Source organism: Oculina patagonica, chromosome 4, assembly GCF_052425735.1.
Source record: "Oculina patagonica isolate OP01 chromosome 4, crgOcupat, whole genome shotgun sequence".
NCBI classification, from domain to species: Eukaryota; Metazoa; Cnidaria; class Anthozoa; order Scleractinia; family Oculinidae; genus Oculina; species Oculina patagonica.
In genome coordinates this window covers 5936044-5961761 of record NC_135761.1, presented here as the reverse complement: position 1 = coordinate 5961761, position 25718 = coordinate 5936044, and the positions used below count along the sequence as shown (strand labels likewise).

Genomic DNA, 25718 nt, shown 5'->3' with positions numbered 1-25718 from the left:
ATGACAAATACGGTAAAATCTTTATTAGGACCCTGTGGGGCTTTAATATTTCTTTTCTAATTTCTTTTCAAAACCTTTTTTTGGGGGAAGAAGGGTTATAGACGGGGGTTATTAGGAAGGGGAGGGCTTATTTCATATACCGGTAATTATAGTGATTTTTCCTGAGCAAGATTTAGCGACTATTTAATTTAGCAATTTTCCGAAAAATTTTAAAAGTTAGTGATGTTGTGTAAACCAGTTTTTAATGGACATATATCTTAGATGGAAATAAATGTTCAGTAAAAAAAAACTCACTTGAAATTGAACGAGCATTTGCATTGCCGTTTACCGGCATCTATTTTTATAAGAATTTTTCAAGTCGACTATGCTGTTTTTGTTTCCCTTTGGAGTGGTAGGGGAGGTACAGTAGAACCCCGGTAACTCGAACTCGGATAACTCGAACAACCTCGCTAACTCGAACTAACTTCCATTTCCCTTGGACCCACTTTTCAGTCATTTTTACTCGGTTAACTCGAAAACCCCGCTAACTCGAACTGTTTTTCGTTTCCCTTCAGAGTTCGAGTTGCCGGGGTTCAACTGTACTTAAATTTAAGGAGGCTCGATGTAGTTTTTTTAGCCGAAGGGTGGATGTTTTGAAAATTAAAATTATCTAGGAAGCCAATGTTCGATTTTTGCCAAAATACACCATAATGATCAAATATGAGCAAATTTTAATTTTTTTACCCGTCACTTTGTCACAAAGGTTACCATAGCAACCATTGACATTTTCTTTTGTTCTCAAACAAGCTTGATTTTCTCGAAATCTAGATTGACTCTTGGGATTCATTTTTTTATATGTTCAAGTATAGTAGATTGACTACCTGTACACAAAATTTTAGGAAAATTTGTAAGAGCGTTTTAGAGTAAATCAAGAATGAAGTTTTTGGTATTTTCTTACAATTTCCTACAATCGGCAGTCGATATATTTTAACAAATTAAAGCAAAACGTCTTTCGCTTTTAGCTAATGATCTTTGATGGTGTAAGTATTTATATTTCAGTGAGAGTAACTGTGCTCAAATAATATGAAACAATTTTAAAGCGCCTATTTGAAATTAAAACGGTGTTTTTTCGAAAGTTTCATTCTTGATTTACTTGAAAACGCTCTTACAGATTTTTCTAAAATTTCGTCAACAGTTAGTCAATCTACTAAACTTTAACATATCAAAAAATAACAAAACACCAAGAGTCAATCTAGATTTTAAATTCGACCGAGACACATTTTAGCGAGCACTAAATTTAGCGATTTTAGCAAAACTCGCTAAAATTGCTAAAATTAGTAGCCGCTTACAATTGTAACCTTAAGGTAGTTAGGGTACATGTAAAAGTGGGATTTGAAATGTTTTATAGTGTTGTTTAGTAACGCACTTTCACAAAATAGGACAACAAAAAGTAAACGTGGTTCATCAATAACCTAAAAAGCGTAAAGTTGCCATGTACTTTTCGTTCATAGGTTGACGTGATCTACCATCTAGGGAAAAGCGGCGCTTAATAGAGAGTCAGAGCGCGCGCGCGGGGGGGTGGGGGGGGGGGGGGTGCTAACATATTGAAAAAATAACCTCCAGAGCGCGGCTTGTTAGAAAGGGGTCTTAAAAGATATGGATGGCTTAAAAAGGATTTTACGATAAGAGGAAAAATCGAACGTCCTCCAAATAAGGGAAACGAAAATTGATTCGAGCGTGTTCGAGGGTAAAATCACAGTGCTCGACTGATCGATGAGTGGAGCAAACTCGAGGGAAATGACACTGGTTCGAAGTATCGAGTATTCTAGAAATTGGGATTCTATTGTACTATATCGGTAGTACATTGCACTATCGATTAATCTGCATAAGAATTTGATTTCTGGCAAACGATTTTTCCAATAAAAAATATATGAGGATTTAAACATGTACAACGATGGATCAAGCAGTATTAAAACATAAAACAAAATCTTCGTGCTAACGTTTTGGTCGAACGCCAATATGAGTCATGCTTGTTCAAGAAAGTTTTCTTAAAAATATTCATGCTCAAGAAAATGTTGTGGCTTAAAATTAAACAGCCATGGTTGTTTTGTGTGTGTACTATGCAAAATTTCAAATTTTGGTTTTATTCCAGCCGAATATAATATAGATCCAATTTCCCGCTGGACCCCCCCCACGCGGGGTCTCGGTGTTTATTTGTATTTTGTTTCTTTCAAACGATGAAACAATATAAAAAATTTACCACTTTGTCTATTTTCGAGCTACAATTAACATAATTTTATGTAATTACAGTACTCAGTATAAACTTTTGGCTTTTTCATTTTATTTCTAGCGCAGTTTGACATCGATGTCTGTAAACTTTGTTTCACTACTCGATTTTAACTGGGTTTTATTTCGATTAGCCGTACAATGCAAAAATCAACACGAAGATATCAAAATAAAATAAATCAACAGCTTAATAGAATCGCAAGGCGGCTGTAAAATCAACAATTTTACCTTTCAAAAAAATTTAAACCAGCGAAATCTTGAGGCAAAATGTTAGTTTTTAGGAAAATCGAAAGAGTAAGCGATTTCATTTGATCCATTTAGTAAACAACCCGGAGACCTGAACGCTGGCCTTTTCACTGAAATTAGATCACTCAAGTTTCCGTTTGATAATCAGATTCGTGTTCGCGAATAAATGCAGACTTCTAAAGTTCGTGGCTTCTTAAATTTGCCCAGCGAACGCTGGTGCAGTGTTAACCGATTAATTCGCTAAAGGAGGCCAGCAAATTACTAAACTGAAGTTTATCAATTGTAAATTTGACAGTTTTCGTCTACGTAAGGGGTCCCTTCGAAACAGCGGGAAAACGACGCTCGCTCGCTTTTAATAGTTTTAGCAGCGTTTAGCTGAAAAACCAAGTGACTAGAAATCTTTGTGTGTTACCTTTCCAAGTAAAACTTACCGGGAAAAAGGAGCGGAAAATAAAAAGCTACATGAAACTGTCATTAATAAACCAGGAAAGAAAACACACGAACGTAAAATTAACGGGCAAATCAACAATTTTAGGATTTTCAATTTTGTCAATTTAATCAAAATTATTCTTCATTTTTGAATTGTAACTTGTTGTCGCTCAATAGGTGCTGAATGGAACCTTTTTCCAAGATTAACTGTTTAAGGTTAGCTAATTTTTTTCTTTATTAAATGAAGTCCGATTTAAATACACTATTTACATGAAGCGAGCGGGGATCTCCGCCAGGCGACTATCAAAACTATTACTGGCTTAGAAGGATATTTGCAACAACAAACAAATTTTCTAATACTTACAGACATGGGAAGCAATCTCCAAACATTATTCAATCTTTCTTCTGGTGATGTATCTTGTTTCACGTGGTTTTAGGCTGCTGAAAAATCTGTCAGCACACCAATTACCTCACTTTAGGACAACTATCAGTGTTCCCATTTGAAGCGGTTCTCGCTTTGGTGTGTTAATTTTTTCCTTCCTTCTTCAACTGCAACAAAGACGTCTCCACAAAAAATATATGGTTCGATTAAGATACAATGCCTCTCAATTCTCAGATATGATTAATAATGCTCTCTTCGCCGCAGAATACAGAATTAAATTACAAGAAATGTAATTCAATCTCTATATTCAAGAAGCCAAAATTTTTCCTGCTTGGACCGCTTTCGCCGATTGCAGGTTTTTCGGAGCAATATTCAATCCACGGCCGGGCTTGCTGTTTACGGCATTTCACATCGTTTCATTTGCCAAAAACAATTCCTTTTCATAAAAGCGTAAATTAACTGCCTGCTAACTGAATCATATACTGTTAGTGTAGTATCGTGCCTTTTCACGTTGAAAACAGGCGCCAACCACTGGAAGAAATATGGTGATCGCGAAGAAAACTCGACCCTCGCCAGTTCATCAAAACATTTCAATTTGCTTGGATTAAATAAATCTTTTGTGATTGCCTTTTTCACGTCAAGAAATCTTCCGGTGTCTAAGTAATGATATACGAGTTTTATGCATACTAAATACTGGCGCGAGACGAACCAATTGGAGTGAGCGTTTTCGTATCTGCCGCGACAATAAGGAAACAAATTTGGATTTCCAAGATAAATATTGAAACAAACAACCACAATAACTTCAGTTTAATCAGCAGTAAGGGAGAGTTTCCCAAGATTTATTAAATTCCACCCGGTCTCTTGAAAAACAAGAAACAATATTACGCAGTTCGTTTGTTTTCGAATTTAATTTACATCGATTTTTTATCAAAACACTTCAAAATATGACTTTGCATATATTAAAAACTCATGCACTGATGCATGTATACAAGTGATACATATTCGTATTTAAATTGTCTGCAAGATTCTGTTTGCTTTCTTTCGCCAATAGCTAATAAAGGTCGAGTGTAACAGGTCCCACAGAAACTGGAAACTGGAAATTGAAAAAAAAAAGAAGGGAAACAGTAATTTTCAAATTATTTACATGTAAAAGAAAGAGCGAAAAGCCATTTACAGTAAAACAGAAAAACTTTCTCGATATATGATGCAGTACTGTTAACGTGAAGGGTTCTTTTCCTTGAGGTTGGGTTAGGATAGTGGGCTTTGTCTTAGAAACTATTCTTACAAACTTGTCAAACTCGCTGAAAGTTTTGGAACCCGGTGCATAGCCTCCGAGGTCGAGAGCGGGGAAGCGAAGGGGCCGCGATCGACCTCGAAAGTCTTAAATCAGGCACTTTCGATACATTGAGGAAAGTGTCCAGGGATCGATTTCTTAATCTAGTTCTGTTTTTCGATTGTTCATTATCCGACAAATAAAAATATTTCATTATGGTAAACGTATCATCTGTATGACATATATTTTCACATAGATGATAGATAGATAGATAAACTTTATTAATGTGTCAAGGCCACATAGCCTGGGAAAATCCCATACTAATCGATCGGCCCTAATATTTATTCTTAAAAGCGCGTCAAATAAATAAACAATGCATGTGCTTACTTTTCGCTTGAACCATTGGTTAATGCTACGCGGCAAGAGAAAGAATCATTTTAATACACCTTGATATACAATACGTTAGTTAATGCTTTTATTTTACTTTTATGGATTTTCACTTTGTACAAAGGGCAGCAGTATTGTTGGCATGATAATAGTACTAAAATGCTGAATTAACGTCTGCGAATATCACAGTTGACAACAGTTACATGGAAACAAGTTTTTAATCAGATCGTCCGACAAATTAGCAGGATACCGACCTAAATCTGCAAAATAACGGAGAACTTGTCTAGAATCTACTGATACAATTTAACGACTGTATTCTTCTTTTTTATTTTCATGCACGACAATACGCGATTCAAATCCCAAAATATGAAAACAAAAATAGGAATTATAAAGTTATAAGGGAAGCTACATGAACACATGTACATGAACTACTTTGAAGTGTCAACTGATAATCGCTCTAGCCAATCATTGCAAGCATAAACAAGACAATGAACCAATAAAAACTAAAAAAAAACACGTGACCGACGCCAAACGCGGGAAAACGCTTGTAAAAGAGCTATAAAGTGAAGCAAAGCAATAGATTAATTTCGACACTCAAATGAAAACTGCTGTAAACGTTAGCACGGTTTAATGCTTAGCAATGCAATAAAAATATATTTTGTCCAGGAAAGTAGGTTTCAACACGTTCTGTAAGTATACAATAAAGCAATTTTTGATTTTTAGGCATTCTTTTTTAGTACATTTTGTTAGAAATTTACGATAGTAAATATTATGAGAAGAACGAACAACGGCGATTGTTAATCTATGTAACTGACTTACTGACGCTTAAGCTTGTACATGCAAGTGCTTATGCGAAGTGAAAACCAGTCTTTAGGGGTAGCCGATGGAGTATAAATGCTTATGATGATACAGTGTCAGACCCTGTCGAATCGAATTTGGCGTTCATGATAAGGGCATTCTAGCTCATTCTAACCAGTTACTTTATATCTACTTTGTAGAATTGAAGCAGAGCGTAGAAAAGCAAAATGAAAAGCGTAAACCTCAATACATAGTACACAAAACAAGACTGTGGTGACATTGCTTTGTAAATTTTCACTCCGGCCCAAGCATCAAGAGCAGCGTATTCAATCTGCTTTAGCTGTAGAGGGAAGTTTTCCCAGTCGCTTATCGCTACTTCCTTGGATTTTTCGAGTTCGATACCAAGAAAGCGTTTCGCCAGTGTTTTCAGTCCTAATTTTGGCGCGGATGCTGGAATACCGAGAGACTTCATCGCCATTGCTTGGATGTCGGCCATTCCTTCGCAGACCAAACCTTTATCTCTGTGGAGTTTCAAGGCGTCTTTCTCAGTGTCCACTCCAACTTTCAAGATATTTTCATCTCTCAGAATTGAAATGAGTAACTCTGGCAATTCACTCATGTGATAAATATGTAGAACTAAGCAAGATTTTTCAACTCCTAATTGAAGAACGGCCGTCTTGTTTTCGATACCGCCATTTTTCTTTCTTACGAACTGTGGTTTCCACTCGATATCAAAGCCAATAGCCCTTGCTGAACAATCTACGATATAAGCCTTCAGCCAGCTTTCTGCTTCAAAGACATCGTTGGTGTAAACGACTTTAACACCCAAGGCTTCGAACGGACGCGTCAGTTCATGTTGGATCGTTTTTGCAGGTTCTTGGAGCAGTGGCGGTGACGCCGAACGTGAATGACTTCTTATAATCATGTCAAAAAAAGCAGTGTTAGACGTCTGGAAGCCACGTCGAAGGCTTTCTTCTTGTTTGCCACGACTATTTGGGGCATACATATTAAACAATTGACTGCCTTTACTCTTCTGCTGTGCGTTGAGTTCACAAATCTTCTTTACATTTCGTGGACCGGGCATCACACGTGCACATTCCCGGGAAGCTATTTATATTTTTATGCCCATTTCACTTCGCTAAATACCTCGCTAAGTGATTGGTTTAAAAAAACTCGCGCCACTTTCTCAACCAATCACATGCAAGTAAAACCAAAACTAATCGTCACTCGCTCACACACGTTTTCCCGCGCTTCGTGCAGGTGTCACAGCGGATTTGGACCCCCTAAACAATCTATTTTTAAGCTATGTTTTCTTCACACTCAGTAAATGTTCCCTCGAAAGCGGCGATCGTCGGTTCTCTGGTTTGCCTGCGTCCAACGTGATTGTCCAGAGTGATTACACTGTTATTCTTTTGATAATTTATTCCTTTAGCGACTTTCAGTGTCATAAGATTTGTTTATCGATATGTTCTCACCATAACAAGTACGTATAACTCGAAGAAGAGAAGACTGAATATGTTCCACTTGATCTGGAGGAGTATACTCATCATACGATGACCTAAGAACACACAAAAAGTTTTCATTTCGTACAGAAAATTGCAATTATTTCCCAGCTTCAAGAGTTTCTAAAAAAATATCAGTGGTAAAAATATGGTGGGTGTGGGGAAATAAGTTTATTAGCCCCTTCCGGTTTTATAAAAACAGGCTGTATTCCTGGGACAGCTGGGAGTCACAATCGACTCCAAACTGTCCTTCGATGAACATATCGATGACCTCTGTAGAAAGGTTTCCCAGCGTATTGCTGTACTGAAAAGAATTAAGAAATTTCTCCCTTTTCAACAAAGGATAGCATATTACAACGCGATGATCAAGCAAGACATGCTCTACGCCTCCGTGGTGTGGTCGTCGTGTTCTCTGGGGAATTTGCAGAGGATTCTTCGCCTCCAGAAACGCGCTGCGCGCGTTATCCTTGACGCCGACACACGAGCGAACAGCGTTGAACTTTTCAAGATTTTAAATTGGCTTCCGGTTCATCTCGAGGTTAAAATAAACATCTTAACACAAGTGTACAAACGTATTAATGGCCAAAGCCCATCCTATATGAACGAACTTTTAGTGCCAAACTCTGAAATAAATGAAAGAAATAGTCGATATGGCTCTGTCAACTTGGCCTGCCCCCGTTTCAAACGAAAAACCGAAGGAGGGCGATCATTTAGCGTGAGAGCAACTAGACTTTGGAACACTCTTCCCAATTTCTTAAAGAAAAGTGAGAGTCTACATTGTTTTAAAAATGGCCTAATTGATTTTTACGCATCTAGCCTTAAGGACATTCATCATTTTACAGTTTTTTAATTCTTAATCCCTATTTTTAGAAATTTCTGTATTTTAATTCAAATTTTAAATTGTATATATTATGTAGTTGTAATTTGTAATCCGAGTATATATTATGTAGTTGTAATTTGTAATCCGAGGGCCGCTTGTTTGTCAGTAGTTTTTACTGTTTGCCGTTACCCTCTTTTAATAAAGTTGATTGATTGATTGATTGATATTGAACCTTTCAGTAACACGCGAACTCTGAAGTTTAAAACCCAACTAACGATTGCGTTTTTCTCTGGCATTAACGATAACGAACCTTGAAAAAACAGAAACAAAGAAAATGGATTGACATAGGTATACCAATCAGATTCGAGAGACGTGAACTTTTTTTAACTGGTTAAAGCAAACTTCTGTTCCCTGAGAGGTCCGCTTAGATGATTGACGGCAGTGAAAAACGTTAACCGTTGACTGAACAGAGTTCGCATGTAACTGAAGGTACAATAAAATAACATAACATTTGAATAAATAGCGATAAACAATATATTTAAACAGAGCGACAGTATACCTGGCCATAGTAATAAGAGTAGGTTTTGGAAGGGATTTTAACACTGTTGCCATGGAATCCATCAAGCTGTCAATCTTTTCAAGGGAGCTCACATGATGAGGAATCTCTGATGACATTCCAGAAAAGTGCAGCTACAAAAAAAAACATTTTAACACTAAAAATTCCTGGGTAAATGGAGTCAAAAGGCAGCTTAACCATCAAAGACATTAAAGCCTGGTTTTTACTAGCGACGCAAGCACAAGCGCGATCATGCAAAAAGGACAAATTTTGATCATTGTGCTTGTGCTTGCCGCAAGCAGAAACACAAGCATCCAAGTGCAATGCGCTTGTGCTTTTGCTTGAGTCAAAGCGCTTGTGCTTGCGTCGCTAGTGAAAACCAGGCTTAATTAAAGCAACATCAAACAAGGATGCAGTAGTGTAGAATTATTTGAACATGACTTGATCTCAACTCCTGGTGCTCATGCAGTGACCATTCTAGAAACAAAATCTGGCCTACATTTTGCAAGTTTTCCATTGTGAGCAGAATACATGACCCTGTGCACAAGCCTTTCTCTTAAGGTACACCACAAGTTATGGAGAAACTACAAGTTACAGTGGAACCTCGATATAATGAAGTGCCAAGGGACTGGCAAAATATGTTCACCTTAACGAGGTTCTTTTCCATATATTTTACTATTACTGGGGGGAAGAATATCGTTCGTTATGTCGAGGACTTCGCTATATAGAGGTTCGTTAAATCGAGGTTCCACTGTATCAGAGATGTGGTGGCCTAATGGTAAGTGCTGGACTCTGGATCACATGGTCCACAGGGTTCGTACACTTTTTCAGGCCAAAAATTCAAGGACTTTTTAAGGACTTTCCAGGACCCTTCTTGGAAATTTCAAGGACTTTTTTTATGAAATCTACCTCAAACCAACAATTTCCAGTCTGTTTTGCCATTGATGTGCTCGCTGAAGAACTAAAAAAAATCGCTTATTTTGGCGGTCTTCTCATTTCCTGAAGCCTTTTGACGTTCAATAAAAAAATCAAGGACTTTCAAGGACCGAAAACCAATTTCAAGTACTTTCAAGGCCTTGAAATCGAACTCCTGAAATTTAAGGGTTTTCAAGACGCGTACCAACCCTGGGTCCAAGGTTCAAGGGTGCACTTGAGTTATTTCCTTCCTTATTTTTAATATTGTAAAAATTATGTATATAAAAAGGAAACAATGTAAGTACATTTTTGTACCATTTCATAATCAGGTTTTTCCCCTTTGCATAATTCAATCCTTTCTGCAAGTTTTACTAGATCCTGATTCAGGCAACAGTCTGGTGATGTATCATCATTTAACTTTGCATCATTGCTACCAGAAGATTGTTCTTGCAGATACGTGTATGTGGCCTCAATTTTGTCCACTTGTGCTTTGCGTAACCTCAAGCATCTGTCCAAGTCCTGTGCAGTCAAAAGAAAGCATTTGTTACTGACTGAGAAGTTAGTTCTGGAAAGTCAGTAGACTGACATAATTTACAAAAACATAAGTGGAACAAAATAAAAATAAAATTAAACACTCAACTTGGCTAGGCTCCCAGTCAAGTGTACAAAGTATGTGAAAGAAATCAGGACAGATTATAGCTAACAGATACATGTAAATATTATTAATAATGATACCCTTGCAAAACGAATTTCCAGATTTCTGATAATTTCTGGAAGTTTCTAGAAATTTCTAGTTTATGACAGCTTTATTCCAAAATTCGATTCAACCCTTCACCTCATTTTAAATTAATTTAAATGTATTATTTATAATTAAAAACCATTTAAATTATGAGTGGAATTTTCGATACAGTAACTCATTTGGAAATACTACCTACTCAAAAACAAACAAACAATAATAATATTTGTCTGCCCACTCACTTTCAATTTTATTACCTTTCTGCTTGTTGATAATGGTTCCTCAAATCTGTAGATATCTGTAAGAGACTTGAACTCCTCCTACAAGGGAAATAAAGTGCTAAAACTTCAAATGTTAATTGCTATTTTTAGCGACTGACATGGCATCAGCCAGCTGCCTCAATGACCAATTTCAGTTGCTGTATAAAAGGAAATGTTTGCATCAGGCCACATGTCCCACTGCAGGGTTTACCCCCTGGTAATAAATTTGCTGGTACCCATTTGTACACCTGAGTGAGAGGCACTGTTAGAATAAAGTGTCTTGCCCAACAACACATGCAATGACTCCAGCCAGGGTTTGAACCAGACTCGTCAGTGCGCTTACTTTTAGGCCACTGTATCTCTCTGCTCTTGTACATATCCAACATAATAACACAACTCAAAGTAAAAACAGTACATACCTCTGTGTAAAGCAGTTTAAATGGGTTTTGGGTTGAAAAGAAGTCCATGTCAATATCCAGAATAAAATTATTTTCTTGAGAAATCATGTCCAAGAGAAGTGATGATTCAGATATACTCAGCAGATTTGTCTTAACGTTGCACCTTTCTTGTTCCTTTACATTAGATACAGTTTTACTATCCTCTTTCCTCGCATCCAAATTAGTTGAGCTTTCATTGTTTATAGCCCGGGCAACTGATTCATCCTGACCAATACTTTTGTCGGTTTGTTTGATCAATTCAGGTTTGAGAGTACACACAATAAATTCCAGATCTCTGCAGTTTTCAAGTGATTCCTCATCTGCATAAAGCAGTTCTTCAATGAAATAAGTTTCACAGCATGTCACCCTGAAAAAAGATTGACATTAGTTGAGCCAGGAGAGCACTCTACATCTCGTACTAGCTTCCAGTCCCAACATTTAATAATATTGCTATTCATGTGGTAAAGGCTACCCCAATCAAATTATGTTATATTAAAGGCCTTCGCTTGGAGAGTGGAGTTGATCAGTACTAAGTTTTATTTTATGACATAATATATAAGAATATGATAAAAAATGGCTTGTATCTCATCTTAAAATCAGTTAAAAAGTTGTTAAAAAATGTATAAAACTGAATTTTCGGTAACTCTCTGTTACCTTCATCAGAGTTCAAATCGGTTCAGATTGATTTAATTTTCTGGATTATAAAAACTGATTAGAACCGATTTTCTACTTCGATGAAGGTAACAGAGAGTTACCTAAAATTCAGTTTTATACGTTTTTTAACAACTTTTGAAAGCGATTTTAAGATCAGATACAAACCATTTTTTATCATGTCAAACACTGATCGCCCTAATAACATGCAAGAATGTGTTAAACTCTTTTTAGTGAGTCTTACTCTTCTTAGTCTCCCCTACGTTTGAGAAATCTATCATAATGTATTGTAATAATAAATGATTTTGTAAATTATTGTTAAGCTGTATAACATGGCTCAGGGTATTTTTACTTGTCAGTTTTCTTTTTCTTTTCTCATCAAAAAGCTCGAGAAAATAAACAGCCAATATCCAGAAAATTAAATAACTTTCCAGACGGACCTTTCCACTACTTTTTATGTTAGTTGTGATCAGTTTTCAGCACGCTTTTTCAACCTTTCTATTTTCAGTCTAAAAATATTTGTTGATATTTCAAACTTTATATGATCTAAGATGACAGTAGGTAGACTTAAGCTTACCTAACAAATCCAGTTTCCTTGTGTTTTCCAACCTTGAAGTGAAATACGCCTTCCTTGATTTGATCCGCCCAGGGTGGCTTGACCCAGATAACCTTATTAACATGTCCAGCGTAGACAGCTGGCAGAATCCAGTCTGCAATACTGATCTCTTCGTACAGCTTTTCTTGCTCAAACACTGTGCTTGCCTTCATCTTCACAGGAACAGTAAGGTCGGGGTGCGAGTCAAAATGAAGAACTGTTATTCCTTCAAATGCGATATGTCTTGATCCGATAGCTCTATGAATATAGTAAAGGACTTCATCGTGATTTTCGCATATCCATATTGGAACTTTAGTATATTTCCGCAGCTCAATCTTAGCTCTTTTTCTCTCGTGAAATGTGTCTTCTTCGTCCGCCATTTTGAAATTTATGGGCCTGGTCGCAATGCGTCAGAGCGCGGTTACACAGCATTCCCAGCAGAAATCCAAAAGGGATGAGTTTGTTTTCGAGATCCAGGCTGTTGGTTAATTTTGCGATTAGCCGCTTCCCTACAATCATTTCGAAGAACGTCGAGGTCTGCATCATTCCTCAAAGGATATTTTCTGCACTGTCCTTTCCAAAGTACCAAGACAAATTTTCTATCGGAGCAAGAAAGAGGAAATCAAGGTGGGGGACTTCTGCGGGGATATGGCGGGAAACTGACCGGGGAAACTGACATGTGTTGCATTTTAATAGGAAAAAGAAGTGCAGTAGTATATTTTCGATTTTTGTAAGAGAGCAAAAAATTTCTCTTACCATAAAGTACCTTGCCCGACCGGACGTAGATCAGAAAGTTGAAGGATCAAAGAAGTATGTTGTGCTCATATGAATCAAATGTTAAGCCAGAGGGGGGCTAGGGAGGGGAGGGAGGGGCGGCGTGGGGTAGTGCTATACCCAAGAGGGGGAGGGGGTTCTCGGGATTTCAAATGATAGGGATGATCAAAGGATTTTTTAGTTGAAATTTTCGATTCCGGGATTTTTTTTCAGTAGGAAAATTTGGTGAGTATTTTTTTGGTGGCTTTCATGATTTAAGTACTAGGGACTTGCTTTGGGTATTAAAAACAATATAAAGATTTCGTGGTAGTGTCTTGGCTGCATAGTTCTGCGTATCAAGCACAAACAAACATGTTTCTAATGTTTGTCTTTGTGTCATGTCATTCCCCCTTTCTGGAAATTTAAGGGTCAGAAATTCGGCATGGGATTTTGGGGGGTTTAATTTTTGGTCCAGGGATTTTTGGGGGTTTTGTTGGAAGCACTATAGCATGTGGACCTAGAAGCACTAGGGATTTTTTTGGGTCTTGATTTTTGCCCCCATTCAATCATCCCCATCATTTGAAATCCTGAGTATCCCTGGGATGCTATACATTGTACATGATATTGAAAAAATGACGTACCATAGTTGTTCTTTTGCTTTATTTTAATTTGTACAATTTTAAAATTATCTTATTATATATTTTTTTCAGGAAAAATTCAGGACAAGCAAAGAAGGTAAATAATACTACCAAATTGACTTTTGGCTTCAAGGTTAAATTATTGAAATGCACTACATAACTGTAAATTTCAAGGCAAGCTAACACCTCATAAATTCATCTCCACTATCATGATGTTAAATTGGGGGGCATACCGTAAAATTCCGATTATAAGCCCTGGGCTTATAAGCGAAGGGGCTTATAAGCGGAGGAAAAAAGACATTTCGAAACGAGCCACGGCAGTGTTGATCAAAATACATTTTTAAGTTAAAAACGCTTAATAAAGCAATATTTAGCCCTGTTCAGTACTGTCATTCAGCAGAGGGGGGCTTATATCCGGGGGGGGGGGGGGGAGAGTGGCTTATAATCGGATGTATTTTTTTGTTTCCAGGTAGATGGGCTTATAACCAGGAGGGCTTATAAGCAGGGGGGGTGGAAGCTTCTCATGCAGTGATGAACTAGTGGCCACAATTTTAGCATGCAAAGCAAAAATCCAAATAATTATTTTCCTTTGCATGCTTTGAAATGCAGGCATAATGAAATATGGTCCTTTCATGTCACTGAAGTTATACTCCAACAACGCATGCCACTGATCATCATTTTTATTTGGAATCTTTTCTTTACGAAATACAGACTTTTTGGAAGCAAGAAGAAATCTTTCAGTTGGATCCCTTGATTGGAGAGGATGCCCCTGATGTCCCAGACACCATCAAACAACACACAGTGTCCGACACTTTACTTGGTGTGATCCAAGACATACTAAATGGTCCTGAGCTAAGCTCTGTCATTGGGGATTTTCAAGTGGAGGTTGCACAGGTGCTGGCAAATTAAAACCATGTGATGTACCATAGTTATGAAGTATCATATAGTACCATGAAGTACCATGATTATACAAAATGTAGTTTACAAGACAATTCAAGCAGATGTACTTGATTCTTCCAAGAGATTGGAAAATGAGCGACCCCAGGGGGGTATACGTACTCCCTATAATGACCTATACAGGGAGGCTCCTCTCGAAAGGGGTACTTTTCCAGGCTTCAGCTATACAAAAGGGTAGGGATCTCACAATCTGTCATTTAGGTATTTAAAAGGGCCTTTAATTAAAATATTTGGAACAGACAACTTATGGCTGTATCATTTGAATTTATTAAGCACTTTATAAAAATGACAAGGAAACTCATGTCATGCAGGTATAAGAAAGGGGTGCTTAATTTCTGTGAAAATGGTATATAAAAGGGTAAGGGGTTGGACCTCAGGGCGGAGCCTCCCCGTATCCGTATAAAACCCCCTGGGGAGTGACCCTAGAAAGATCTGGTTGGATGTCTTAAATTATTAGTCAACCTTCCTACTACAAGTGTCTTGCTTTTGAAGTAGCAAAGACCCTTGGTGTGAGAATGATACTTACGACTGATATTCGACTAGAAAAAATTCAATACTGATTACTGTATTTTCTTGATTAAACGCCGGCCTCGTGTAAACGCCGGGTCAAAATTACTAGTTTTTAAATAAACGCTGGGGGCGTTTGTTCGAGGTCCCGGCGTTTATTTGAGGTCAAGCTAACAAGTAAATATATTCTGTTTGTCACAAATCTCGATTGCAACATAAACTATCCAATCCGTAATAGTGCACCTTTGGGAAATAATCACCTTTGGATACCCAAGGACACTTTTTCGGGGCAGAATGAAGAGAAAAATCGTCCCGCCTTGACAAACCGCCCCTTGGTCTCGAAGATCGGTAACAATAAATCAATCTGAAAAAATTGGCAGAAAATTGCAGTCCATTAATAAACGCTGGGCCCCGATTAAACGCCAGCTTCAAATAAACGCCGGGTTCACGAAGCCAAGTTAAAAATAAACGCCGGGGGCATTTATTTGAGAAAATGTGGTATGTAACGTGATGTAGCTTTAACATTTAATCAGCATACCAGAAAATCAATCAGATACACTACACAGACTTTTTTAAGAGGCTGCATCATCACCAAAGAAAATTTTTTCTGGTCAGATCACAGACATCTGAGTGGGGGACCAATAAGCATGTTATGAGAGACAGCAGTTTGCTCAGGCTATCTTTTTCACTTATAGGTGAAAATAAGTCGAGACCTGAAAGGTGCAGCCATATTTTGGGCAGTTCCAGATGAACTGAAAAGCAGTGAAGAAAAAGTGCAGAACTTGTTGAATGAAAACAGAGATTACATCAGGTATTTTGATGCTGTACTTAGAAACTTTGCATTCACAGTACAAAAGTTGTCCACAGTTTATTCTGCATAATAAAATGGTCAACGAATTGCCCGCACTGTGATTGGTCAATTCGAATTCATTATAATCCCATAAAGCACGCTGCATACGTCACGCGTGTGCTTTATCGAGTTATAATGCATGCTGCTTACGTCAGGAGATTTAGCGTGTGCAATTTCTTTAACATAAAGAAATAAAAAACTTTCTCCTCGTGCATTGTTGAGTTATATAAGCACTTGGGAATTTTTAAGAACACTCAAAAGTGCGAGAAGCACTCGGCTGTGCCTCGTGCTTCTCTATGCACCTCTCGTGTTCTTAAAAATTCCCGCGTGCTTATATAACTCAACAATGCACTTGGGATCGTTTTTTTTTTTCTTTAATATAGTGGCTTGAGTCTTGAAAAATTGGATCATGATGCTTGACTGGAGTCAACTGTGGTAGACGGCAGTCAAATGGAAGCCTTGAACCAAGCATCCTACTTGCCGCAGCTTATCCTGGTTTCTGTAGAATTAAGCGGCTAGGAATATTTCTACTCCCCTCTGAATGGAATGCTGATACATTGCAGGGTACCCCCCCAGCATTATGTCGCCAGTACCCATTTATACACCTGGGTGGAGAGAGGCACTATGAGAGCAGTGTCTTGCCCAAGAACACAACACAATGACCCCGGCCAGGGCTCAAACCCGGACCACTCCTTCAGGAGTCCAGTGCGCTAACCATTAGGCCACCGTGCCTCCCAATTCAAGTCAGTCAACTGAGAGATAATTCTGAGTTCCCTATCTTTGTTGGTCATGAGTAGCATAATTCTCTCGTATTATTTTTTTCGGTCTGTGGTGAATTCTGCAAAGGGGCGGGGGTAGCCTCTTCCAGGCGTTCGGTTAGTTTTTTTTTTTTTTTCCTATTTTTTTTTTTTTTTTTTTGAAAAATTTTTTTTTCCCTTCCTATTCTATGTCCTAGGGAACCAGGCCTTAGTTGGGAAGCGCGAAAAACGGCGAGCGAAAAAAAAATAAGGGGAGGGGGGCGGGGGAGGGAGAGCGAGCCTTAGTCCCCACCCTCGCCTTAGTCCCCACCCCATTTTTTTGCTTGCCGTTCCTTGCGCCGCTTCCCAACTAACCGAACGCGTGGAACAGGCTAGGGCGGGGGTCATTGTACAGTACTAAATTGTGTATTAATTAATTGGTAACATTACAGGCTATGAATTACAATCTGTACAGCATTATACAGGGATAGCTGTGATCTGGAAATTATGTTGCTTTTCACTTTTGTTCAAGTCTCTTGTCATAAAGAAAGTGCCAGGGTCTTTCTATCAAACTCTTGTACTTTCAAAGCAGTAGCCATCAGTGCATTAAGTCCATCACATTTTAACAACTAATCTTTCCCTATCATTTCTAGGAGGCTGCTTCCTGCCTACTCCACATTAGTCCGCTTTCCTCAGCTTGTTTTCATTCAAGACAAGAAAGCAGACTATGAAAAAGCAGTGGAAAGCCTCATTCAGGAAGCAAAAAATTTGGACAGTCACAGAAGAGATGCAAGATAGCTGACACAAGACCACCATCTCTTCTTATTGCACAGCCATGAAATGGCTTAAATTCCTGGCATGTAGAGAACTGTGTGTAATAGCCTTAGAGGCAAGCAACCACTACTTGTCTTCTGGATAATAATGCAAAAAGTGAAAACAGCGACAGAGGATAAAAGAACATGATAAGCTTTAAGGCTGTAATCTGTCTTAAATCTCAACCCTGGAGTTATATTTATATATGTTACAGGTCAAATTTAAATTCAGGTTAAATTTGTTTTAAACTAGGTAAACTTTTTAAAGCAGAGCTTCACCAGAAAATAACAGATCACTGATGGTTGTTGGACAATGGCCAACCAAAAATATGGTGCAACTACACTGGCTTTGTATAATGTATGAAGTATAGAAGTCATGGAAAGTCACCTAAGGTCAAAAATAAAATAAAAAACAAAGAAAGAAATTTGCTTCCTACTTATTTATCTCCTGCTTCCCATAGTCTTTATTATTTCATACCTGGCACATTTTACTTTTGGCACTTTATTTCCCTTCTCTTGGGTTTCTGTAATTATGTTAAGACGGTGTGATATCCGAATGGACTTTTACCAACTTAATAAAATGTAGATGTAGATTTCTGCACCATGTCCTAAGTTCCCTCATTGAAATGCCATTGTGTTGTTCCAGAAAATGTCTCATGAAGGCTTTTTGCTATGAATCTTTAGACTCCCCACCCCCTTAGAATTTCCAATGACCTTCCATGGGGTGGGTATGGATACTTTCTGGAACTGTGATGAAACAAATGATTTCCCCTCAGTAAAACTACCCAAACAACTAGTCTACACTGTTACATAAATCATAGCATGAATTTGCAGTTTTATTCGCCACACAGCTAAGTATGTTGGAAGAAGAATACAGATTGGCAGCTTGCATTTGTCAGTCTACTGTCTGTGATAACCCATTCTTGTACTTCTGTATGTCATTATTGAATAACTTGAGCATTTGCACAGAACAGTCAATTTTAACCTCAGATATACATATCAGCCTTCTGCCACTACTTATAGGTAACAAAGCACTCTTTATTCTGCAGGACATTTTCTATCTTGACTTGTGTCCATTCACAGTCGAGAGTACACCTCTAGCATGCACACTCCACACATATCCATGGTATTTTAAAGAATGGATCTTCTGTATGGACTGTCTTGGTCATGTGAGAGCCAAAGATGTCGTTTGAGCTGGATACTGGTAATAAACTTCTTCCCGCAGTCTTTGCACACAAACTTTTCATCACCTACATGTTGTCGGATATGCCGTCTCAAACCTTCCAACTGTTCGTATGTCTTAGGGCACCACTGACATCTAGACAAATAAAAAAAAAATACAGAAAGGAACTAGTTTTTCCTACTTGTATTTGGTATCTTGTATCTTTTTTAAGCACAAGCATTTTAAACAGGCTTCTAGCCAGGATTTTAAAAGTGGGAGTCCAAAATTTTTATTAGGCCTGACTTTGTCCCTATAGGAGGGACTGAGGATCATTCAAGGTGTTTTTCTGCAGTTATGAGTGCAAAGGTATCTAAAGATTGCCACAGTTGCCAAAAATCTATTTATACAGTTATTCATATTAATTTTCTCTGAAAAGTGGCCGTCCATAGGACTCCTGGACTCCCACCTGGCTAAACCCATGATCTTAAAGCATTTAAAAGCTTTTTTCTTGCAAATGGAGTAATATCCTTTTATATACATAATTTATTGGTGGTGGACGGCACCTTGCATAGGCACTGGCATCTTGATCGAGCTTTCCCCTACATGATCATGTGTGGGGGAGGAGGGGGGTGTGTGACTAGGGGTAGTACACTAATCCACTGATCCATACCACATGTTTGGTCCCAATCTGTCGTTCTCCCACCATTTTATTCAAAGACGGATCTGCACCGTCTCATAAAAAGGGTGCAGATCCGTCTTTAAATGAAATCGTGAGTTATAAATTAAAACATTCTGTGGTATAGTTTCACTAAATTAATTCTTTTGGTGCTATAGTAACTCCTATCATATCATTGCCTGTTTTAATAATAACTACAATCTAACAAGGTCTAGGGTAATACTGTTTATTGAAACTTTGTGGTATAGTTTCACTAATTTTTTTGGCGTCACAATTCCTATCATTATCTGTTTATACGACAACTAACATTGTAACAAGCTCAAAGGTTGTAATTAGCGCATATCCATATTTAAATGAAATACTGATTATTGAATTTTTCTGTGAAATTGCTTCACTATTACAAGTCCTGTATGCCAAAAAATAACAAAGAAATTGTCAGCTTATCCACAACCCAGCAAATTTGTGTTTCGTGGTTTTACTTTCAGAGTTTAAATTTTGGTTCAATAACTTAGTTACAACTTTTGCATGCAAACTTAAGACAATCCAATCCAAATTACTTAGCAAAAGGACAACATTCCATCCAAAACAATCCTTCATGAAAACCTAGTTAATAAAATAACCAAAGTTGTAGTCTGTTATATTACCTCTGAATCTGGGATGTATTATTATGTAAAATTATTCTAACTTCATCCTTGCATTTATTCTCTGTCCATGTTCTTAATTAAGATAATAGTGGGTACTGTACAAATCAAGACAGAATCCCCAAAGCTTCGAAAAAACAACCACCACCACCATTCATTTTGCCATCAAAAAAACCCTCAGGATTGTAAAGAGCTAAACAAGCTGAGAAATTACAAACATTAAATAAACTTTCTTTGACTTGGTTAAATGTGACACACTGAAGGAAATATAAACAGAAAATAAGATGCAAACATTTAATAGACTATTGGATAAACAGTATCCCATAATCAAAAGTAAAAGAAAAAGAAAAGAAAAGAACAAACAATTTACAGTACAAGTAGTACTACATGTACTTACTCATAAGGTTTTTTCTTGGCCTGTTTATGTATGTGCATGTGTCTCTTCAAATAGACTGCATTAATGAACTCCTTGGAACACAAATCGCATGTTACTACAGATTCCCTGGTATGTAGCAGTCTATGCGCCTTCAAGTTATCTCGACGTGTGAAGGCCGAACCACAGTCATCACATACAAACTTCTTTTCATTTCTGTGTCCTGCCATGTGTCGCTTGAGGTCTGCGCTTTTTACAAATGCTCTGTCGCACTCTGTACACTTGTGTCGTTTGTCCCCTTTTGAATTAAAGGCAGACTCATTAGGAAAAAAAAAAAATTAATACAAAACAGCAGTAGATAAATCAAGCAGTTACTACTGACGATAACTCTGATGTCTCACTGAATAATATGTGACCTTCCATATGAAAACACGTCTTATCAACACATCAATTTGGGCCAAACAGAGTTTCAAATGCCTGCCAACGGGGTTTGCGAAACCTTTGTAAAGTGTTTGAGAAGCAGTTGCAAAGGGTTTGAATAGAGTTTTGAAAGCATTTACAAAGGGTTTGAAAAGAGTTTGAAAGTGTTTGGAAAGCGTTTACAAAGGGTTTTGAAAGTGTTTGTGATAGGTCTGCAAAAAATATGCAAAGCGTTTGCCTAAGGGTTTGCAAAGGGTTTTAGTCGACTTTTTAGATAGTCCTTTTTACAACAAGACATTCCTATGGAGGGTCACATAAATCACAACAATTATTTTTCTCACCAATATGATACTTGATGTGGGACTTAATACAGCCTTTTGTCCTGAACTCTTTTCCACAAAATTCACACTTGTATTGTTTGACTTCTACATGAATGGCCTTGTGAAGGGTTAGTTCACTGGAAGTTCTAAATCCTTTCTGACACTCCTAAAATGAATAGAAGATACTATACATTACATGCTTTTCTTCACAAGTAATTATCAAAGTTATTTAATAAGAACTATTTCAACCGATATCCTCTTTTTTCTTTAGGATACATTCTCAAACCCTCGGTTTCTTGAAACTCCTGATTTCTCAACCAAATCTGTTTTCCCTTTGATAGTACTTCTCTGTAATTTCACCCCTGATTTCTTAAACCACCCAATTTCTCGAAGCAATTTTCGTTTCCCCAAGAGTTAAGACAATAACAGGATTCTACTGTATTTTTTTATAATCCCAATGCTGCCTGCCTCCACCCACCATGGACTGTTAGGAAACCTTGAATGTGCTGGAAGATAAGCATTTTATCCAGGGGGAGTACAGACTAATACTTCACATTGCCTCGCACCAAAGAAAACACTTCTAATGAGCTATTAGGGTAACCCAGTCAACATTTCAGGGTTTTGGATTGCACACAACAGTCAAGAAAAAAAAAAGAAAATTGTGAGCTACACATACAGTCAGATTACCTCACAGGTGAAAGGTCTTGACTCTTGGTGGCTGGTTTGGTGCCGTCTGAGGTCATTGTTTGTGTAAAATTTCTTCTCACATTTGTCACATCCAAATCGTCTCACCCTTGCAGAGACTTTAAAGAGATAAATAAGAGTTTTGCTTGGAAAAACTGGTTGAGATTCTACAATTACCATGATATACATGTTGTGTTTTAAATTTATCTTTGGTTTTAAATTTTTAATTCCACTTTGTTTCAGATTGTCATAATCATTGGTAGACAATGAAAAATGAAAATCAAACTGCTTTAAAAAAATTTTGAACCAAAGATTAATTTAAACCACTCAATGTTTAAGGTGAACATTTTGAGTCAAAAGTTACGGTTACTGTCTGCTAAACTTCAACATTTGATGATGGATCATGCCACATTTAATATCCAATTAAATCATGTTTCGGCGGCGAGTGTTCATGCTCATAGGCGTACGAGGCGGGGCGCGAGGGGGGCTGCAGCCCCCCCAGTGCCAAAATTTTTCGGGCAAAATGCTAAGAATTCGGGCAACAAGCCAGAGAAAAATTAGAAAATAAGCAGACAAATCTCAACATTACAATCAAAGCGAATTACATCAACAGAAAAAGTATTGGAAATATATCGAACTTTGTGGTTCAAAAGTCCAAATTTCTCATTTATCTGCTTTCGTTTCCTCTCGCAAATTGCTATAATCATATTTGATTTTTCTTGCAAATTCTGCGTGACCCCTCAGCTTGATTCAGTCGCAATCAGCTTTTCCATAGCTTGAACGTTTGCGGGCGGTGGACCCAGTTTAAGAACTTGAAAGAAAGCTGCGATACGGTTACAAATGTAATGAAACTAATACTTTTGACTCAAATGGTAAGTTCTCAGGGTTAGCTCAAAACTTTTTACAAAATGTTTCAACCCATTCATCCCTGAATGTTTTACACGCTTTTACATAACTTTCAAGTGGGGGAAAAAAACAATGTAAGTTGCCTCCTAAAAATACTTTAATTTTGCTAAACTTTAGTGAATAGATAAAATATTTCTGAAGAAAAAGGATTCAGTGCATTGACACCTTCGGGCAACGCCACAAGATTATTTAAAGAACTATCATTTCCTTTACATGTAAGCAAGCAGGCAAGGTTTGTACACAACTATTTCAACACCATTTTGTTGTCCATTTCATATGCCTGTTTATCCGGCTTTTAACCCATGCCATTTTTTTTCGGGCAAAAAGGTCTCCGCCCCCCTAAGTCCGAAGGTGCCCGTACACCTATGTTCATGCTTAGATGTAAGTGATGGTATTTAACAAACCTGGCTTTTTTACAGTTCTGTTTGTATTGGAATTTTCTACTGGCTCCTCCACAGGAACATCTTCATCACAATCCAGCTTTCTTTCACTGATGATAACGATCTCTGGGTCTGCACCTGTCTGAGTCATCACTTCTCTGACTCTCAAACCTTTCCTTTTATAAATTAGCTTCGGCCCAGCAGTGTCATACTGATCTGTCTCTGCACTCATGGCTGATCTGTCAGCAAGCTCTGCCCGTGCTTCTTCTAGAAACGATCGCAAATCGGCAAGGCTCTGATTCTGCATAATCTGTGAAGTCTGTACTGTTACCGACTGCGACACATTGTCAATGGGCACATTGTCTCCAGCTGCTACTGAATGTGTTATGACTACATTTTGAGAAACCTGAGGCAGTGTGCTAAAAGAGGAATCAATGGTTAATGGTCCTTGTGCTACACTTGACTGCAAATTACAGCTTGCATTTGGAGGAACAAAACCACTCTCTGAAACCACCAACTCTGTTGTATTTTGAGATAGTGGTTGATTGTCAGTTTGTATGGGATTTGTTTGAAACTGCGCAAGTTCCATGGCTTTTTCTATAACTCCTCCACTAGAAGCAGCATCTTGTGGAACAACATTCAGAGTAACAGGCTGCGTAAAGAACATTGCATTTCCGAAAGGTGTAGTAGAAGCCATGTTAGTAACACCTGGTAGTTCTCCAGTAGCCGGCACGCTTGGTGAACCTACAAAAAACACTAGGGCAGGTTGGCCTCCACCGGGTAACGGCAAGACATGTGGCGTCATGAAAGGGATCTGTGTTGGGTTTCCTTGAGAATCAATGTTCAATAGTACAGGCCCTTGCATCTGAGAACTTGGTGCAATTCCAGTACTTGGTAGTTCATTTCTGCAATCTGCAGAGCTAACTGTTGCTACATTGGAAGTCTCTGGGGAGTGATCCATTGCAGCATCCACTGCTCCATCCAGATTTTGCAAACTCTTATTTTGTTTCTGTCCTTTGCTTTTTCTTGTACTCATGGCAAAGTTGTAAAATTCTTTAATGGCTTCAGAGGTCATCTTAGATGGAATGACTTTGCGTGATGTTTTGCTAGGAAACAAAAAAACAAAAACAAATACGGTATTATTATCAACATTGCCTGCATTGTCAGAATCATGCTTTTATTTTCTTTTTAGAGCAATACCTTGATGACCAGGCAAACATAGATTCTTGTATACAACATGTACTTCCAAGCATGTCTTTATAAAGATTATATCTCTGAGTTGAATTTGATGGGTCAGAATATTTTTGGCCAGCCATGTTATGCCAAATGGCTGAATGTAACAGGAATTGATGGACTTTGTTCATATGAAAGCCTGGTCACAATCTTTTCTATACTTCTACCACATAATTAGGGGTGGTGAATGGTCCTTCAAAAAATGCGTGTCTCACATAATTTTGGCCAAATTTCAGGGGTCTCACTGTCTCGATTTTTTCTTTGACGCCTTCTCAGAGTCTTGATTTGGCTAAAAATATCTCGGGCTCGCTGAAAAGATATCAGTCTCGCCGTCTCACATTTACCATTCCACAACCCTCACATTAAATTACATGACTTGTGTAAAACTTACTTCTTGGATGTATCTGCTACAACATCCTGACTTTGCTGCAAGGTCTATAATCAGCAATACAAAACAGAGTAAAATTAATGTATTTCCTGCTCTAAGCTTTGTACATTCATCTTGGTGATAAAAAAAATAAAACAACAATTTTTAAAGTGCCATGACAGTCCTAAAATGTCCAAGTACACTTTAAATCTTAATAAATTGAGACACATTTTCTTAAAATTAATACTTTAGCGATTTAGTCAAGGATGGAGACACTTGTAGATGTTTAGAATATGGTAAATTTCCGAACAAAGTAATACGCCTAATGATAACCGTATTCCTCCTGATCTGATAATAAGCTCTTCCTCGACTCCCCGCACGTAAAATAAGCACAAAAAGCCTTCTAAACGCACGAGGCCATTTGAATACGATTCTTTCGTACGGTGCAAGTAAGAGTCAGTAAGCCGAGCTACTAAATGCACTGAAAAAAAATCCGTGGTCCTGTTTTAGACATTTTTCACAGTCTCGCCAAAGAGAAAAGCTTATTAACTAGAAGATGTTTTCAGTACTCACAGCATTATCTTCTGTAGATTGACCTTTCAACGAAGACAAGGCCAGATGCAAACGCGCCCGAGGGCGCTGTCTATTTTGCTGTAAAAGCCTTCTATTTGACGAACAAAATTGTGCAAAATTAAAGCTTTGCAGCCCTTCTACGCCTGCCTGATCTCCTGACGTCCTAAGAAAGAAACACGCGTTAAGTATCAGCAAAAATCACACCGCAAAACCCGAACGACAAGAACTTCAATAAGCTTATTAGAATTACGGGAGCGTGCACGCTACAGATAGAAATGTCCGTTTTCTCGATTCTTCAGCTTCATTAAGACTAAACTGATGTACCTTTCCAGTTCCTCCATCAATTTAAAGCGAAAAGCGTCCAAAATGCCTCAAGATTCCGCCACAAAATTACAATTCGCTCTTCTGGCGATCTGAGGACCGAAAAAAACAAGGCGTCTTCTCCGCACCGAAGGATGATATCCCAGAGTGCATTGC

At 37.9% G+C, this 25718-nt stretch overlaps 5 protein-coding genes across 5 annotated transcripts in view; 1 reads left to right on the top strand and 4 right to left on the bottom strand.

Moving 5' to 3' along the window:
• LOC144651197 (protein FAN-like) overlaps positions 1-3961 on the bottom strand; it is a 36038-nt gene extending 32077 nt beyond the window's left edge. Inside the window, exon 1 of the mRNA XM_078511104.1 lies at positions 3305-3961. Within this exon, the coding sequence (XP_078367230.1) occupies positions 3305-3330 (26 nt within the window). The 5' untranslated portion in view covers positions 3331-3961. The remainder of the gene's footprint in view (positions 1-3304) is intronic.
• A 1090-nt stretch (positions 3962-5051) lies between these two features.
• Positions 5052-6879, bottom strand: LOC144651289 (bifunctional 3'-5' exonuclease/ATP-dependent helicase WRN-like). The gene has a single exon (XM_078511228.1). It carries the CDS (start codon positions 6862-6864, stop codon positions 5959-5961), a length of 906 nt encoding a protein of 301 aa, XP_078367354.1. The 5' UTR covers positions 6865-6879; the 3' UTR covers positions 5052-5958.
• A 266-nt stretch (positions 6880-7145) lies between these two features.
• On the bottom strand, positions 7146-12704 carry LOC144651241 (UPF0489 protein C5orf22-like). The gene is made up of 6 exons (XM_078511172.1): positions 12235-12704; positions 10989-11373; positions 10567-10629; positions 9889-10092; positions 8662-8792; positions 7146-7338 (listed from the first exon to the last, which is right to left on the bottom strand). The coding sequence occupies exons 1-6, from the start codon at positions 12630-12632 to the stop codon at positions 7209-7211; spliced, it is 1311 nt and encodes a 436-aa protein (XP_078367298.1). The 5' UTR covers positions 12633-12704; the 3' UTR covers positions 7146-7208.
• On the top strand, positions 12631-17925 carry LOC144651318 (putative ribosome-binding factor A, mitochondrial). The gene is made up of 5 exons (XM_078511269.1): positions 12631-12879; positions 13716-13740; positions 14355-14537; positions 15803-15918; positions 17348-17925. Exons 1-5 carry the CDS (start codon positions 12707-12709, stop codon positions 17490-17492), a joined length of 642 nt encoding a protein of 213 aa, XP_078367395.1. The 5' UTR covers positions 12631-12706; the 3' UTR covers positions 17493-17925.
• A 387-nt stretch (positions 17926-18312) lies between these two features.
• On the bottom strand, positions 18313-25718 carry LOC144651208 (uncharacterized). Its single transcript, XM_078511116.1, has 8 exons — positions 25566-25718; positions 25242-25404; positions 24693-24736; positions 23093-24174; positions 21786-21901; positions 21120-21264; positions 20383-20656; positions 18313-18824 (listed from the first exon to the last, which is right to left on the bottom strand). The coding sequence occupies exons 1-8, from the start codon at positions 25580-25582 to the stop codon at positions 18638-18640; spliced, it is 2028 nt and encodes a 675-aa protein (XP_078367242.1). The 5' UTR covers positions 25583-25718; the 3' UTR covers positions 18313-18637.